Source organism: Macrobrachium nipponense, chromosome 34 (genome assembly GCF_015104395.2).
Source record: "Macrobrachium nipponense isolate FS-2020 chromosome 34, ASM1510439v2, whole genome shotgun sequence".
Taxonomy (NCBI): Eukaryota; Metazoa; Arthropoda; class Malacostraca; order Decapoda; family Palaemonidae; genus Macrobrachium; species Macrobrachium nipponense.
This window is the reverse complement of record NC_061095.1, coordinates 5,148,666-5,167,678: the sequence shown is the minus strand read 5'-3', so window position 1 is coordinate 5,167,678 and position 19,013 is coordinate 5,148,666. Positions and strand designations below refer to the sequence as shown.

The window sequence follows — 19,013 nt, the reverse complement described above, 5'->3', positions numbered from 1 at the left end:
GGATACTGGCTCAAAAACTTCAAGGCTCTACACCCACGAATAGCAGAACAACTCCAGCATTGTATCTCAAATCACCAAGCACCCAAATGGATGACCACAGGAAGAACATCCTTAGTACAAAAAGACAAGAGTAAGGGAAATATAGCCAGTAACTACAGGCTTATCACCTGCCTACCAATAATGTGGAAGTTACTAACAGGTATCATCAGTGAAAAGGCTATACAACTACCTAGAGGAAACAAACACCATCCCCCACCAACAGAAAGGCTGCAGAAGGAAGTGTAGGGGCACAAAAGACCAGCTCCTGATAGACAAAATGGTAATGAAGAACAGTAGGAGAAGGAAAACCAACCTAAGCATGGCATGGATAGACTATAAGAAAGCCTTCGACATGATACCACACACATGGCTAATAGAATGCCTGAAAATATATGGGGCAGAGGAAAATACCATCAGCTTCCTCATAAATACAATGCGCAACTGGAATACAATCCTTACAAGCTCTGGAATAAGACTAGCAGAGGTTAATATCAGGAGAGGGATCTTCCAGGGCGACTCACTGTCCCCACTACTCTTCGTAGTAGCCATGATTCCCATGACAAAAGTACTACAGAAGATGGATGTCGGGTACCAACTCAAGAAAAGAGGCAACAGAATCAACCATCTGATGTTCATGGACGACATCAAGCTGTATGGTAAGAGCATCAAGGAAATAGATACCCTAACCCAGACTGTAAGGATTGTATCTGAGGACATCAGGATGGAGTTTGGAATAGAAAAATGCGCCTTAGTCAACATACAAAAAGGCAAAGTAACGAGAACTGAAGGGATAAAGCTACCAGATGGGAACATCATCAAACACATAGATGAGACAGGATACAAATACCTGGGAATAATGGAAGGAGGAGATATAAAACACCAAGAGATGAAGGACACGATCAGGAAAGAATATATGCAGAGACTCAAGGCGATACTCAAGTCAAAACTCAACGCCGGAAATATGATAAAAGCCAATAAACACATGGCAGTTGCCAGTAATCAGATACAGCGCAGGAATAGTGGAATGGACGAAGGCAGAACTCCGCAGCATAGATCAGAAAACCAGGAAACATATGACAATACACAAAGCACTACACCCAAGAGCAAATACGGACAGACTATACATAACACGAAAGGAAGGAGGGAGAGGACTACTAAGTATAGAGGACTGCGTCAACATCGAAAACAGAGCACTGGGGCAATATCTGAAAACCAGTGAAGACGAGTGGCTAAAGAGTGCATGGGAAGAAGGACTAATAAAAGCAGACGAAGACCCAGAAATATACAGAGACAGGAGAAAGACAGAAAGAACAGAGGACTGGCACAACAAACCAATGCATGGACAATACATGAGACAGACTAAAGAACTAGCCAGCGATGACAATTGGCAATGGCTACAGAGGGGAGAGCTAAAGAAGGAAACTGAAGGAATGATAACAGCGGCACAAGATCAGGCCCTAAGAACCAGATATGTTCAAAGTACGATAGACGGAAATAACATCTCTCCCATATGTAGGAAGTGCAATACGAAAAGTGAAACCATAAACCACATAGCAAGTGAATGCCCAGCACTTGCACAGAACCAGTACAAAAAGAGGCATGATTCAGTAGCAAAAGCCCTCCACTGGAGCCTGTGCAAGAAACATCAGCTACCTTGCAGTAATAAGTGGTACGAGCACCAACCTGAAGGAGTGATAGAAAACGATCAGGCAAAGATCCTCTGGGACTATGGTATCAGAACGGATAGGGTGATCCGTGCAAACCCAGACCAGACGTGACGTTGATTGACAAGGTCAAGAAGAAAGTATCACTCATTGATGTCGCAATACCATGGGACACCAGAGTTGAAGAGAAAGAGAGGGAAAAATTGGATAAGTATCAAGATCTGAAAATAGAAATAAGAAGGATATGGGATATGCCAGTGGAAATCGTACCCATAATCATAGGAGCACTAGGCACGATCCCAAAATCCCTGAAAAGGAATCTAGAAAAACTAGACGCTGAAGTAGCTCCAGGACTCATGCAGAAGAGTGTGATCCTAGAAACGGCACACATAGTAAGAAGAGTGATGGACTCCTAAGGAGGCAGGATGCAACCCGGAACCCCACACTATAAATACCACCCAGTCGAATTGGAGGACTGTGATAAAGCAAAAAAAAAAAAAAAAAAAATAATAATAATAATAATAATAATAATAATGACTTGTACTTCTAATGGCATACAAACACAAGCCTGATCTCCATAAAAGGCAGAAACATGACAAGAACGTAAACCTTGATCTTTACATTCACTGAGAAACCTGACGAACGTGCAATCGAAAACTTCAGTTAAAAATAAATAAATAAATTGAAAAATAATTTAAAAAGGCAATCATATCAGCCACCTTTACCTGAGACTCTTCGGTGAGGATGCTTTCATATCTGGGCATCAATCCGCCATCTTCCACAAGGATGATCCAATGAACTGATTTCAGCAGTGACGTTGGCTCATCCTTCTGCTCAGATACCTACAAGAAGAAGATGAACAGAGTAATTTTGGGTGCCTACCAAGCATTTCACGCCACTTGCAACGGCGATTAGCAGTCTGGTTCAAGCAATACTGAGTTGTCAAGAGCATCAAGGTTCAGCGGTATAAAGGAAATGATTGAATTGTAATTCCCACTGTGGTGTCTGGCCAGCTCTTACAAAAATACGCGAAAACAGAATACGCTAGAAGTGAATGTGAATGCTTTTTCTGTTATTTTTTCTCTTTATAATCTTGATTGCTTATGGATAGTTCTGATGAACATGGTCGCCTGCTGACACAAGGCCAACACAGTCCCACGATAAACAGAAATTGCTCGGTTATATAGGCATACCAAATACAGAGTTTTAAAAAGAAATATATAAATTGCTTCCTGAGAGATACATTCCTTACTTGGGAGGGAACTGTTCTCGTGACTAGCTTCGTAATGAATCTAAAGCAACACTTACCCACTGGAGAATATCCCAGGCATTACTCGCCGAGCAAATCAGTAGGGCGACGATGTCTGAAGGCCATGAACGGAAGGAATCTCGTACCCATGATTCCAGGGCGTCTGCTTGGCATGATGTGACCTCTATTCCGTCCCAGCTGAGGGACGAATGAACGCTTCTGATAAGGAAGCCAACGCCTGCAAAGATACGGCCTCTGTAGGAGAATATCCATATAATATTTACCACACAAACACTCTCTCTACTCTTCTCTTCACACACACACCCACAACACCCTCACACAGATATTTACTATCAATAGATATATATATATATTATATAGATATCATATATATATATATATATATATATATATATATCTGATCATTCACATCACCGTGATTCATATATGCGCATTAATCTACAAATGTCCTTTAATATCTAATTCTCTCTACCTCGGAAGTAATCTATTTTCATATATGTTAACCGAAGGGGAAGGGGATTTTTTTAGTTGGTAATAATTTCGTCGGCTCCCGGGCGCGAACCTAGGAACCAAGAAACCAGGACATACAATGAAGCGCCTTTAACCACACACACACACACACACACACACACACATATATATATATATATATATATATATATATATATACATATACCAATTATTATATATACAATTATGTGTGTATGGATGGATTTATATGTAGGTGTATAAAGGCAAAAAGCGAGACATATACAAACATGAAATTACCTGAATAATAATCATCTTGAAGCACTAAAAGCCGACTTCCAGAATATACTGGACTTAGAAGAGACCCAAGTAAGACAAATACATCCGCCTCCATTCTCCGAGCTTCACCATTTCTGTCAAATAAATAAATAAATAAATAAATAAATAAACAGTGAATTAGTTAAAAGATGGACAATTCTATGAACGGCTTTTCAGGTAATATTGCTTAGGATGAAGTTTGTGAAATCTTCCCTCATATATGACAAAAAAAAAAAAAAACAGAATCTCAATTCTTATCAGAGATTAAGAGATTAGATATTTTTCGAATTCAGTACAATTAATGCTTAAGTTTTGCGCTAACTCAATACACATATGTTCTAATGTGTATATATACGGATGCACTAGGCACATAGCTCTCTCTCTCTCTCTCTCTCTCTCTCTCTCTCTCTATCTCTCTCTCTCTCTCTCTCTCTCTCTCTCTCTCTCTCTCATCTCTCTCTAATCTATATATATATATATATATATATATATATATATATATATATATATATATATTTGTGTGGTGTATGCTTATGTGTAATGCAAAATTGTGCAAACTTGTGAAAAACATCATCTGATAAATTACCCAATAAGAGAATCAGTGTCGTTGTTGCTCTGGATAACTGCAGTAGAAAACCTTGAGATTTGACCAACAGACGACACGGCAGTTCTTAAACTCCAGCCTGAAGGTCAAAGTAAAGAATGATGATAATACAAATATTTATAATGAGAATGTAATATTAGTGATAATAATAATGAACGGACGAATTGAATGAAATTTCGAAAATATATAAAGTGTAGAGGGATTATTTTTTTAAAGTAGCTGTAAAGAAAACTGGAATATTACAATTAAGTCTTTTATTCACGTATATTGATAATCAATTTCATGGCAAGAGCAATAAGGACACTTAACCCAAAAATTAAAATAACATACTTCGAGAATGATGTCCAATACATTATGATCTTATAAAATAGTTTTACAAGTACTACACATGCACACAAACAGACTTCGAACCAAGAGCCTGTTTATTTACAATATTTTCGGAGACAGTAAAAGACACAATCGACTTGCAAACAAGGGTTTGAATGAAATATTATTGGAACACACGAGAGGATTTAAGAGAGAGAGAGAGAGAGAGAGAAGCCAAGAATGTACTTACCACGTACACAAAGCGCTGCAAGAAGAAATCCTCTCCACATATTTCTTTAGAACTTTTTGATGTATCGCCTCTTATCTGCTACGAAAGAAAGCCTAATTAGAAATTAAATCTATCGGGAGAATATCAAAGGCAATTCTAGATACACTTCAGCAAACCAGTAATACTGGTATTTCGATAATCAGAGATGTACATTGTAGCTATTTTTTTAATCATTGAAAATCCACATACGGTAAAAAAAAAAAAAAAAAAAATCGCACGCCAGATAGTACGTTACAGCTTGATTTAAACAATCCACACAAGCCACAAACAAGACGTTAGTACACTAATTCTTTATTTAAATCTTTTGCACACGCTGTAAATGGGGCAGTTTTAGCAACTAAATCAACAACTCTCCCAACCACAGAAAAGGAATGGCATCAATCTTTTTTTCAAATGATTTTCGTGACAGCTTCTGATCTCAAACCGGTCCCAAGCCCGGATAAGAAAAACCTGAGGGTTGGGTGTTAAAAAAAAAAAAAAACACCCAGCCTTGAATGCAGCCATTCTTTAAGTAAGGAAATTTCAAATGACAAAAATCATAGTAGGTCTAGTGCACTTGACAACGGATCATAGAGTGGACGGGAGCTAACCTCAGGATGCGTTCGTTGTTTACTCACGGTAAGGTTACGAGATCTTATATTGAGGCGTTCGTCTTCCTGCAATCCTCTTTTATATGAGCGACACCAAGACCTCCCCTTCCTCATCCCCCAACCCCTCCCCTCTCTTTCTTACCTCATATGTCACAAAAATCTGAACAATAAATATGAACGCGTTTAAATGCAAGAACCTTTTTAGCATCACAAAATCTGAATAATAAACATGAACGCGTTTAAATGCAAGAACCTTGTAAATATATCAGTATTTGGAAAACCAATGCACTTAGTAGCTAAGTAGGTCCATACCTTCAATTTTACAGAAGTCTTTCGTTCAGCCATGAAACAATTAGAAATAATACTGAGAATCACTCAAGGTGAATATGACAGTAATCGAAATACAACGGGAGAAAAGCGGAAGAGATCCAAATACCCTTTTGCGTTTAAAGAGAAAATACACAAGAAAAAATTTTGGGGGTACTTGCGATATTAAAATAAAAAAATAAATAAAAAAAACTCAGGAAATTTATTAGACTCCGTGGAATGCTTTGTGGCTTGTTACAATGGTCAATTATGTATACTTTATATTTCATATTGCTATGAAACACTACTCCCAGATGAAAGGTTGTTTGTTTGTAAAAGTAAAGCATACTTCAGCGATTCTGTCAACCCCCATTTTGATATAAGGTATTTTATCCCAAAAGAGACAACATAACAACATGGCCTACTATTTTGAGCGAACTTTTTCTTTCGGTGATGAATAGCATAATTACCCCGTTACCGAGTCATAACGACCGCTGCGCGGGCAAGAAAGAAAAGATGTACATCGAGAGAATGTGTAATTATTTCTCGTATCTGTCTTGGAGTCGGATTTCGATTAGGTGGATGGTGACGGATTGCCCATCAGGCATTCAATGGGTCGAAACACAACGGGAAAGAGCCATCTTAGCCCGTCATTACTTCGTAATTTCCATCTACATCAAGGCCGCCATTCTCGATGCCGGGCACCGTGATATTTCTCCCGAAGAATAGTATACTTGGAATTATCGGAAAAATTATCATTTCAATAGTTCATCGCCATGACTGTATTCTCCTCCATCTCCTTCGCTGTCATACTATTATTGCAAACACGTAAAAGTAACAGAAACAGACTGATAGGCGATTCATTATTCATTCGCTCATGAGCAAAGCGATTGCGGGCTGTTCCGGAAAAGGCAAAAGTTCGCGGTAGATATTTCAATCTCCTCTGAATCGGGAGGTTCTGGCATCACTGTCTCATGCAAATCGTCTGATTATTTGCATTTCATTACATCCACCGTCACAAAAATAATTAGGGTCAATGTCTACAGCGTTTTCCAAATCATCAGGTTTATTTTATCACCTTTTTCCTAATCGGTCACTATGAAAAAAAAAAAAAAACGTCAGGTAAACTGCGATCACAATCTCTCCGACAATGTCAAACTTAACTCTTCCCACTCGCTGTCTCTTCCCAGCTGTCAAATTCTCCGCGTTTAAAGCCTACGTCTGTTGGAGTGAGGGCTCTGGAAACTCCACAAGAACAGAAAATGCCAATATTTCCACTTAAGGAAGTACGTCCAACTAACTGTTGTTGTAAACCCTATGGAAAAGCCTCTGGAAAAAAAAAAACGTTTTGCTTTGCGTGAAAGATACAGGAATTTTAGGTAATGATATTTATGATTCATTAGAATGAAAATGTAAAAAATAAATAATGCGCATGTTAAACAGTAGAGCAAAAATTATTTCTAATAAAGTGTAGCATTTTTATTTTATTTTCGTCCGTGAAACAAGGCTCTATTTGACCGTAGATTTTAACAATTTTTAATTCATTTGGTGAACTGAATTTAAGCTATGTTTATGTTCGATTATTTTGTTTCCATTTATAACTGGTATTATATGAACGTGTTTAATTTGTGTCCTTTTTATTTTATCCTTGTTGTTAGTATAAGTAGTACTATGTATGAGTATCAATTACGAAGACCACTTCACGATAAGTTAGGAATATAAGGTTTACAACTTATGCGTGAATAGAAAATCTTGCATGTGTCACGAGTAAGCTGGAGGTCCCATCACGCCTTATTTTACTTATTCAGGTGATTATTTTCTGTCAAGTTCTCAAACAACATAGATGTCCAGAAAATAATGACAGTGAGAACGCCGTTACATTACAAATAAATAAACAAAATAAATTAAACCATCTACGATTTAAAAAAAAAGACACAAAACGTCTGTTTTTACTTTTCATTTGTGTCATTAGATCCCAATTTGAGAGAGAGAGAGAGAGAGAGAGAGAGAGAGAGAGAGAGAGAGAGAGAGAGAGAGAGAGAGAGAGAGAGAGAGAGAGGTTGTAATATAGTAAACTACCAAACGAGTGTGTTGTTGAAATATGACAATATTTGTCAAACCGACAACGTATCCAGCCCTACCCTGTACTTATCTATCATGGTATTGGTCTTTATTTATTTAATGTGATATTCTTTGGCCTAAAAGATTCCCGAAATTAGGTAAGGTTTACTTGAGGGTAGAAGCTGTCACGGCATAGCAACTGACATGAATGTTCGGATATATTATAGATTTTTGTTGGAATTGAGTGATTCGTTCGTGTACGCTACAAGAAGTGTCCGGCCAAGGACTCGGCAACCTTTTCGATAGTCCAGTCACCATTAAAGTCTTATATACCTTTCTTATATAATAAAATTATGGAAAAAGCGTACTGCGTATGATATGTGAAGTATTCTTTAGCTTCTTTTGAGTGACGGTTCAGAAAACAGTTTTAAATATCACCGACTACAGTATAAAAAAAATATCACGGTTCCTACTAGTATTGACAATTCGGAATAAAAAAAAAAAAAAAAAAAAAAAAAACACACACACACACAAAATGTAATCATAAGCAAACCAACAAATCACCTCTGCATTACCATAAGGCTGAGATTGCCTACAAAGTAATTAAGATTGTCCTTACCTAATACAGTCAGGTATAACAGATGTGTGACGGCAAAGGTAGAGTAAGGTGGTCAAAATGATCTTGGTGTTCAGTGCACAACTCCATTCCAAAATACTGATTTATTGAAGTCACCATTCTTATCTATTTCAGTTTTGGGAATTTGAAGGAGGTTGTCGTCTTGATACATTTTGGGATCCAGAGAACTGCAGATTTAAAATTCACTTGCTGATAGGGAAGGCATGTTAAGGTGCGTTCGCTTGGTCGAACAATGTCCGACGGACGAACATTGTTACCAATTAACAATTGTCTGCCAGTCTTTGCCTTGTGAGCAGAAGTAAAAACAGTGGTATACAACCTCATCTGGTACCACTGCTTGTTGCGAGATTTACTTACATTGTTTCAACGCTTATGACGTCAACCTGCTTCGCCTCTGATATGGTAACAATGTTTGTCCGTCGGACATTGTTCGACCGTGACGCACTTTTACTTGTAGCTCCTAGCCTGGTGGTGCATGAATTGCAAAGGGGGGGATAATGTAAGTCGAGTGAGTATCAATCTATTGACGTGGAGAACTCCGTTTATCAAACTGGTGAACCCAGATTGTCTGTGAGTGAAAGTGGCACTATTTCAAAAGTGAACAGGGCTGAAGTTCTAGACTGCAGAACCACCAGAACCTGAATCTTCTGTACGAGCACGTTCTTATGATATTGCACCAAACCAAATGCATTCAGACTTTGATGTGCTAATGTGTTAGTGACAGAACTAAACGATAACCAAAACACTTCCTCTCTGACAGGAAGAAGTCTACCATAATCCTAGACTGGTACAAGGAAATGACATTTATATCTTACCCGTCCACACAGGGTACCTGATGTTGTGTCTAAAAACAGATAATCAGAACACATGAAAAAGTGAATCTCACTACAAAATGAAGGGATTATGGTTTCACATTCTCTCAATTTTCTTGATCAGCTAACATGGAATTAAATCCAAAATTAAGAGTTTATGAACCCTTAGAGTGGTAATGTCTATTCTCAAAATAATTGGCAAAGTTGTCAAGAAAATGGGGAAAACAGTTGGCATGGAGCCATTTGTCTTTTAAACTAAATAATATTTATATTACCTACATATGGATTTTCTTGCAGTTCAAGTGCACCGAACCGTGTACATATCTCGTCTCCCTTAATTAACAAGCATTTAAGCACATTGGATGAATACACTTATTGCATTTAGATTATTAAAATTTACAGTCAAATTTGAGGCATCCATTAGTAAATTCGCATGTTTTAATCATTCTAGCGTCATTTATCCTTTAATTACTCGATTTTAATCCCCTCACAGTAAAAGTCAGTCGTTTGTTAGTAACTTAGTTGGTCTCCTTGGCAGCGAATTCAGACAAATTTCTTCAAATTATTTTTTAGGTGTGCCTTGTTGATGTGCATTGTACTATGATGTTTAAATGTAGTTCTGAACTTCACTATTCCACTTACCAAGAAAAAGGATCCAAAACTAAGTATTAATATGAACATAGTCTATGAAACCTCAGTGGTCTCTGTGGTACTGTCAAATGTGAAGTTGAACAAATTGTCATTTCGATGAAAACACTTAAAACCAAATATAATCGTGACTGGTATAACTCTATCAGCTACTAGATAACTACTGGCATTTAAGTGCAGTTACTGACGCACACAAAAAAACACGCGACTGCAGTAAGCAAGCAAAGACTAGCTGCTAGAAAGTTGAGCCTTGATTCAGCGTCTTTCGTCGTTTTGTGTAATGACTTATTACAGCAACCAGCTACCGCGTGAACATCGACAGGCTTCTTCCGCAGCCTGATCACAGAGCAGATGACGTGGCTTCCGAACACGATGGAGAGGAAGAAGATGGTGCAGAGGAACACTAGGTCTATGCATTTGGTGTAAGATGTGTTCGGCAGGGAACTGGCCGTCTGTGCAGAGAGAGAAGCCACGACAATCAGCAGACTGACGGTCACCATGATGCGATTGGTGAAGTCTTGGTGCTCGAAGAGGAAGGTGAAGATGCTGATCGCGCTTAGAATGATGATGGGGATGAACGTCGTGACAACGTAACCGCCAAACTTTCTCTCGAAGAGCAGCTGGATGTCGACGGTGGGCCCTTTGATGTCGTGGGATTTGACGGAAACCTGTCAGGGAAAATCATAATTAATAACAGGATTTAAGTTTAAAAAGCGACTAATGCATTTCCTGATTTTTTTAGTTATTTTTCCAACGTTCTAGAACTACTGTATAGTCTATATTCAACTATTTTTTTTTTGAAATATTAATTATTATAACAAACTGCAAAACCTTTAAATATAACATTTATTTATCTTATGAAAACAGCCTCTATTAGCCTACAGAAACTGCGTTTGTAGCAGTAAATTTTAAACTATAAACAATCGATAAAGTGTCAGTATGGTTCTAAGCAGATTATCTACACTCAAAATTGAATGGAATTTCTGAGTATGCAGTTGTTTCCTGGTCTTTCAAACCTAAACATAATTAATATAGTAGTTGCCTTGATCTTCACCATTTGCATTTTTCAATCTGAAAAATTTATTTGAGAAACTGCATTGAAAATCTTGTGCTTGGAAAGATCTATAAAAACTATACAAAAATTAGAAAGCAAAGAGAAACAGGTTTTTGTTAATGTGAAGGATGATGTGTCCAATCTTGGTTGGGAGACCCTAATCCAGACGCCTACACCAGGTCTATTATGCTCTTTAGTAAATTTACAGCAACCAATTAACCAACCGTTGCCTTACGTAATCAGGCAGGACTCTTAAGCTTTGCTACTGAAGTTGATCTTAAAATGTAATGTCATACTTTTTTCCATCTAATATCAACGTCGGTTTTATAATTTTTCCCTCTATTTATTGTAATAAAATCATCTATGGAGTATGTGTGACTGTTTGTAAGTGATATAGAAATATCTAGGGGACTGTGCGACTATTGTAACAGCCAGCAGATGAGATGAGAATCTCCCAAGTTTATTAAGCACAAATTCAATTAGATATACTTTGTAAGGGAGATGCGAGAACTCGGGGAGGGTCACGTTCACTAGGTGCCACAGCTGGTCGTCGTCCAACTCGACGCTCAGACGACACAGGACGCTTTCGAAGGGAAACTTCAAGAGGTTGAACTCGCACTGCCACATCACGTACATGAGGCTTCTCTTCCATATCTCGAAGCACTTATAGGTGAACATCATCTCTGGGGATTTTTTAAGTAGAATGAACGGAAGCTAGATGGATTATAAAGTTTAGGCCAAGCGCTGAGACCTATGGGGTCATTCAGCGCTGGAAGGGGAATTGAGAGTCAGAGGGTTTTAAAGGTGTAACAGGAGGAAGATATCGCAGTTGCACTATGAAACAGTTGTTGGGAGAGGTTGGAAAGTAAGAGGGAAGGCAGAGACTATGAACGGAGGTATACAGCAAAAAGGAATGGAAGGGGCTGAAGCTAGGGCCTTAAAAGTAATGCCAACAGTGCTCCTCGTGAGGTGCACTGACAGTTCTACCCCCCTACGGAAAGAAGTAGAATGGCAAATGGCATTACCTTGAATGTTAGTATTTACGAGTGCAAAAATGAGTACATGTCGGAATATCCTGGACTACTTCAAGGGCAAGAAAGCTCTCGTCAACTGATGGTGTTGAAATGAATGCAACTTTCACAATGCTACGAATGATTTTTTTTGTAAATGATTACACAACCGCATTACCCAAGATTATATTGAACTGTTATTACAGGTCGCAAGTTGAAGAAAGGTGCACTGGATAGAAACAATGCTCCAGTTCTATTTTTTTCGTATTTGGTGATATATATATAATATATAGTCATATACTCATTGTTAAATTCTGCATTAAATTCAATTCAACTAAGATAAAAGAACCCTAGACAAGGAGCAGTGTAATAAAGTAGTCGACGAAATAACTTTAGTAAAATATTTTCACCGGCAATATGTTTAAGAATATCACTGTTACTCTTACTTATCTGTACAATGCAGTTCAAAGTAATTGACAAAAAATTATTGTACAATTCATACAGAACCATAGACTGATGTGTTACTATAGTAGTTGAAATCAGTAGGGTGGAAGTATGGGCCCCTTTGAAGAAGCTGTTGTGAGATTGCAATGACTAAATAACCTTTCATAATAGTCGGACGAATTTTAGATAATCAGCCCAAACGAAATGACTTCATACCTAGGGTGGAGGGCAGCTTTATAGCAAGGATGTCTATGGTTTGCCTATAGTATTTGTCAGATTAAGATGAGGTTCTATTGGCTGGCCTATCATTCCTTTCCTTTGTATTTTAGATGATTTTCTTTGTACAGTCTCCTAGAAAGGTAAATACTATGAAGAAATGAGTTACCTTCAACCGTGTCAAAGACTTTCTGTTCACCGTCACACAGCCTTTTGGCAGTTCCAGTTGTCAAGAAGGTAGAAATGTCATTCTGTACAGGCTTCAACACCAACTTTGGTGACCAGATGTTGTAATTGAAGAGATGGGCTTTCAGGATAGTATCGGTTCTGTTCCTCAAATTGAGCAAATAGAGACGTTCATCCCTCCATGTTGTATTTATCCACATTGTCGCAGAGAAAAAATTTTTGTCCACATTTACTTCTGGAATATTATTAAACAAGACGGATCCACTGATTGACAGAGAGTTCAATGGAGGGCCAACAATTCCAGACAGCGCACTACTGGGTGCAGGTAGACAGTTTTCTTCGTCAGATCCATCCAAGCAATCTCTGTAAGTATCACACCGCAGGTTTAAAGAGATACAGTCTCCTGAATCACAAGTAAACTGATGTCTGTCGCAGCTCGTCAACAGGAGTTTCACACTTTTATGTTCGTTGCTTACTATCCAGGACTTCCTGCCTAACGGAAGGTAATCAGAAGTAGAAGGGACCTGCATCAGGACCACATTTTCGTTCAGTCCTTTAGTCTGCAGACGCCACTCACTGTCACTATAATTGATGTACGAATTTTGTAATCCTTGGAGCTGGTTACTGCCTTTGTACAGATGTAACTTGTAAAAGCTGTCAACTTGGTACTCCATGTCCTCTGGTACTCCAAACATTCTCACATACCTTTGCTTCTTAATTCGACACACGCAGGAATTTTCAGGACTGTTGGGGTTTGGAGCGGCTTGTATGTATTTATCAGCCTCCCAAATTACTTTTAGACTCCCAAAGGTTTTCTCTGTATCAGCACTGGTGTGACCAATGAAGACTGTCAATTTAAAGAAGTCCCTACTGGAATACATAAAATAATCATTCATTGTGATAAGCATTTGTCTAACATTATCGTAGCTGGGTAGCTCTCCTCCTAAGTCTTTGCATAGCTTTGATCCTTTATTGATGTCCACTTCTCCAAAAAACAGGAAGAACTTTCCTGTCACCTTCATTTCAAAGAGAGATTCGGCTCGAATTGTACTCAACTGAACATTTTGGAATAGCCATTTTGGGTCAGTCAGGTCAAGTAAAGATTTCTGAGCAAATGCTTGAAATTCGTGGAGTGCTCTAATGTCTCTTGGTGTCAAAATCGTTGCAAAAAGCTTAAAATCGGCAAATGAGCCTGACAGAGAATGTTTAGGTTCAAACCCCCCACCAGGCTTGTCTTGATCCTGACCAAGGACTAGGAGGCCTCCCCCTTCCAAGACAATCGAGGGATTTCCTGCGTCATGGTTTGAATCACTAGCCATTTTCTCATTTAAGACCTCTATTCCATCAATGTACAACTTGTGCGCTGTGCTTGAGACAACTAGGCAGATATGCATCCATTCTTGTATATAAGCAACGCCATCCTCCCAGGGAACAGAAAAGTAAATGTCATCCTTCCTATATTCAAGACTTGTCTGGGACTGGGCTGGAATGAACAGAGAGAACATGTTAGTAAAGAACTCAGATTAATAACTTCTGTAGACCTTTCAAATTTCATTATTTGTAAAAAAAAAAAAAAATGACAATACAAAATTCTGGCATGGCTTACTTATTAAAAGAGCATTATCTCTCCTCAGGCTGAGAGCATAGCTGACAATCTGTGAGTAATATCTCCAGTTATAAATGTTGATCCAAAAGGACAAGCTGAAATTTTGCAAGCTTGGCCAGGAAGCGTTGTACATGGCAAAAGTATTAGCCGACATAATGTGGTCTCTCTGAAACTCCAACAATGGAACAAGACACCCTTTCTCTGGCTGAAGATCTGCAAGGGGCACTTTCCATGTCTCCTTTTGTTTTTCCCTTGAAGCCACTCTTGCAGTCAGAAGTCTCTTTTGGGCAGTTTTTTCATTAACAACTGGTACGTTTTGTGTTCCAGATATTATACCAAGTTTCTGAGTAACAGAGTGTCTGAATTAATGTTGATTTCAGGGAGGAACCCTCGTCTTGCCAGACCAGTTCTCTGTACTTCTGCAAAGTAGAATTACACTTGCTTTCAGATATGAAAGAAACAACTATGAGGAAAATAATTCACGGACTGTTATCAGACTCAAATACATTTGAAATTATGAAGTATCCTATTTGTTATCTGCTGCTACCATAAGTTTTAATGAGATTTTCAAATTTTCTGAAGGTCTTGTCAATATGACCACTTTCTAAATGTAAGTTTGCCATAATTCGGATTAGTATCAAAGAGTTCTATTCATTTTAGTAAATAAAAAACTATATACTTCTTCCAAGTACGGAGATAATATTAGAGGTATGATTAGAAAACAAAAGCCATCACCACATCTAATAATAGCATTGGTGATTGCTGACTCTTCACTCCATGACTGTAACGTTAAAAATGTGAGATGTGGAGGTTGGGTCTTTGCTGCTTAGAAAAGTTTGAAGCATTATTGCCAATGCAAAGACCTTCTAAGTGTCAAAAAAAAAAAAAAAAAATTACAGAGAGAGAAGCATAACAAGAGATTTGAAATACGACGATTCAACACAGAATAGAAGAGTAGCTCTGATAGAAAACCACAGATTGGTCAAAACTTTACTTTGAACAGTTTTTAGTTTCTTGAGCTATCAAGACAATTTTCTAATAACAAAATTAATCATACTGTGATACTTTTGTTTATGTTTGAAGAAAAAATAGAAAGGCAAGTTAAAGTTGCCTATGCCTTTAACAACGATATGCACTACATCATCAGATTAATATATATATATATTATATATATCTATATATATATTAATATATATTAATATATTATATATATATATATAGATATATATATATATATATTATATATATATATATATATATATATATATAGAGAGAGAGAGAGAGAGAGAGAAGGGAGAGAGAGAGAGAGAGAGAGAAGAGAGTGAGAGAGAGAGAGAGCGAGAGAGAGAGAGAGAGAGAGAGAGAGAGAGAGAGAGAGAGAACGTGTGCTCAGGACTGCAAAATATAAACATGGATAAATGAGTTGGGAGGTGCCCTATAATAGGCGAGTCCGGATAATTGAAAAACGGGTCTTGATAACGACTCCAGAATGAAATCTTCATAATTTATTAACCAGCAGAATCGACCATTCAGTCAGTTTGCTCATAAATAAAGCGAATTAATCGCGTTCTTTTGGTAATGCAAACACGTCACGATGTTATCTTAATAATAATTTCTTCGTATTGCATGCCCGTGTTGATTGACACTATGCTGTTAATAGAATACAGCTTGCATAAGGTCTTATCTTTAATCTTAAGAGTTTGGAATGGCGTTAATAAGGGTTTTAGACTAAGAATAAACAAATACCTTTTTCTTTTTGTTTACCATCATAAAGGATTCTCTTTCCTACCTCTCTTTGTACCGGGTTGGTCTGCAGAATAAATAAACATCATATTTCCTTCTTCTTTTTTTATCAGGTCATCTATTTTGTACGAGTTGATTTATTATACGAAGCCTCAGACAGCAGACTGGAGAGTCTTGATATACGAGCGATCATAACGATTATAATCTGTGGCCAAACTTACTGAAGACAGACAGGGCGTGATGGATTGCTGGAAACCACAATAAAGCTATAATCTACAGAGTGTAGTGTCTTCTTGTTGCTCTAACAAAAGGGACGAATGGATAAATGTTGATACGGGGCAAACAGGAGAGAGAGAGAGAGAGAGAGAGAGAGAGAGAGAGAGAGAGAGAGAGAGAGAGAGAGAGAGAGAGAGAGCTTTTAGCTTTTAATCTGACGAGTTGGTATCAATAACTTTCAAATATTTACTTCTCATGATCTTGCCTTGATCACGCAATTTAAATACAAATTTTATATATATATATATATATATATATTATATATATATATATATATATATATAATATATATATATATATATAGTGTGTATAATTAAAAATAAATAGGCATACATAAGATTAAAGATTAACATTGAAATTGGAAAATCAGTTATACGTAAATGACCACTTGCATTTAAAATATACCTAAGCATTTTAAAACCTATTAAAATGGAATTTACGAGGAAAAACACAAGAATTTCCTTTCAGGATGAGAGAAGTAGATACACTAAAAGAATATTTTTTTTCTACTAAATAAAAACGGCACAAGAGGGAAGACAAATAGTCAAGTTCCATGGCTTGGCCAGTGATTTTACAGAGCTAATATTCTATGTGTGTTTTGCGAGCCGATTCTCACATGGACATGAGTTATCGTATGCGTTTTAGTCTAACCCAGAACTTGCTAAACTTAAATAAACCATAGCAAAAGTACCAACACCAGAATACGACCACTTTAAAATGCTGCTTCTGTTGAAAAGCATCCGTTCCACTGTTCACATTAACTTGACTATTCGATGGTATTTGTCCACCTTCTTCTTCTGTTTTTGTGTAACATTCTTTTAGCTGGTTTACTTATCTTCTTCCCGAAAGGCTCGGTTTTTCATATTGATTCATTTTAAATTCCCTTCTATTTAAAATGTGCAAACGCATTTCACCCCGTAGGAGCGGTAGGCATTACTAAAGGTTCGCAGCGTCCCTTCTTCCCCTAACTCTTCATCCCCCTAGGCCTATACTTAGAGTGGATAGGGAATTATGTTATATAAAGAGCTGGAAAGGGTGGCAGGATCTCGCAGAGACCTTCGGGGCGCCACGGTTTGAAAGCAATGACGATAGGTGTGCGGCGGACAAAATGAATGAATAAATAAATTGCAAAATGCACCCCCATCCAATTGAAAATGAATGTGCAGTCTAGATACTGACACTGAGTGAACATCAGACTGAACGGATGTTCTATTTAGATTTTATGGCTTTGTAGCTCAAGTGCTATACTTATTTCAAAATTATTCGCCCTCCTGTGTTAGCCTGAAATAAGTTAAAGGATGAAAATATTAACAGCAGGATATTAATCCGGATTTACAGAAGGTTACACCCACCGTAAGTCTAGAAATCAGTTATCTAAATTTTAACAGCCCCAATGCTTAAATGTTAATTCTAACAAACGACTAGTACATTTTCCTCTTTTCACGCAGCATGTAGGAGCACAATGCCTTACTTCAGCCACGGATAAAAGAAATCTATTGGGTTTTCTCTATATCGTACCTTTCCGGTATCCTGACGACATACGCTGTTCTTCATCATTCTTAATCCCACTGACAGCTTGGGGCGTCCATAACGACGCCACATACATGAAAAGGATCATCCAACCTTCCTCGAAAACACGACGTCCCATTTTTTATGACTATGTAAATTCTACAGAATAGTTCCTCACGGACTGTAAGGAACGTAACCGCGGATACGTTTCGCCGTGTTTAGTACTGGCCCCGGGGGTTAATTACAGTTGTCCGAATAAATATTACTTAAAATTCTTGTTCAGGAGGTAAAACTGCATAGAAAACCCCAACTGCCATAGTCTGTGACTGTTGCACAGACGTCTTTCCATATAGAACTGAGAGAAGTGAACACCACTTACATAAAATGACGCCACTGTCGATCGTAGTCTGTTTACACGGTGCGTTTCTTGTTTGCACTCGTTAATCCTTTGTCCTGTCCACGTCATCCAAGGCAACTTGAACTGCATATTTGGCAGATATTTCTTGTCATGAGCAAGAACAGGTACACCATGGCTTTGGTTTCCCATTTTTCAAAATATCTTTTGATTTTATATCTAGTGTGGACTGTGGGCCTAATATGAGGTCTCTGGTATGGTTATACTCGTCTACATAAAGTAAATCAGTGATTATTATTATTATTATTATTATTATTATTATTATTATTATATCGTAAAAAAGGAGCTAAAGAGACAGAGCAAACTTGATTCTTAAAGGTTTCCGATTTTTTATCTTCCAAAATATGCCTTGCTTACCAAAAATTATTTTTACAATATATGGAAAAAAACATGCCTTACATACCAAAACTGATTTTCATAAGGTTTCTGATTTTCTATCTTCCTTGTATATAGTAAAAAGATGTCATTCTTGCCAAATTTTATTTGCTTACCTAAACTGATTTTTAGTGTAATTTTTTACTTACAATATAAGGGAAAAGATT

General features: G+C 37.6%; 2 protein-coding genes across 3 annotated transcripts in view; both read right to left on the bottom strand.

The window, feature by feature from the left end:
• The window catches only part of LOC135207859 (uncharacterized), a 56,709-nt gene extending 48,048 nt beyond the window's left edge, over positions 1–8,661 (bottom strand). The window contains exons 1-6 of the mRNA XM_064239728.1: positions 8,535–8,661; positions 4,920–4,997; positions 4,346–4,442; positions 3,742–3,854; positions 3,012–3,190; positions 2,429–2,545 (exon numbers count right to left, since the gene is read on the bottom strand). Of these exons, the coding sequence (XP_064095798.1) occupies positions 2,429–2,545; positions 3,012–3,190; positions 3,742–3,854; positions 4,346–4,442; positions 4,920–4,959 (546 nt within the window). The 5' untranslated portion in view covers positions 4,960–4,997; positions 8,535–8,661. The remainder of the gene's footprint in view (positions 1–2,428; positions 2,546–3,011; positions 3,191–3,741; positions 3,855–4,345; positions 4,443–4,919; positions 4,998–8,534) is intronic.
• Positions 8,662–10,180: 1,519 nt separating this feature from the next.
• Positions 10,181–18,200, bottom strand: LOC135207858 (uncharacterized). 2 transcript variants are annotated; one of them, XM_064239726.1, is made up of 5 exons: positions 18,066–18,200; positions 14,529–14,947; positions 12,906–14,405; positions 11,556–11,749; positions 10,183–10,680 (listed from the first exon to the last, which is right to left on the bottom strand). In XM_064239726.1, exons 2-5 carry the CDS (start codon positions 14,680–14,682, stop codon positions 10,183–10,185), a joined length of 2,346 nt encoding a protein of 781 aa, XP_064095796.1. In that variant the 5' UTR covers positions 14,683–14,947; positions 18,066–18,200. The 2 variants fall into 2 exon arrangements, with proteins under 2 accessions (XP_064095797.1, XP_064095796.1); XM_064239727.1 differs by lacking the exon at positions 11,556–11,749 and having other exon boundaries at positions 10,181–10,680.
• Positions 18,201–19,013: the final 813 nt, after the last annotated feature.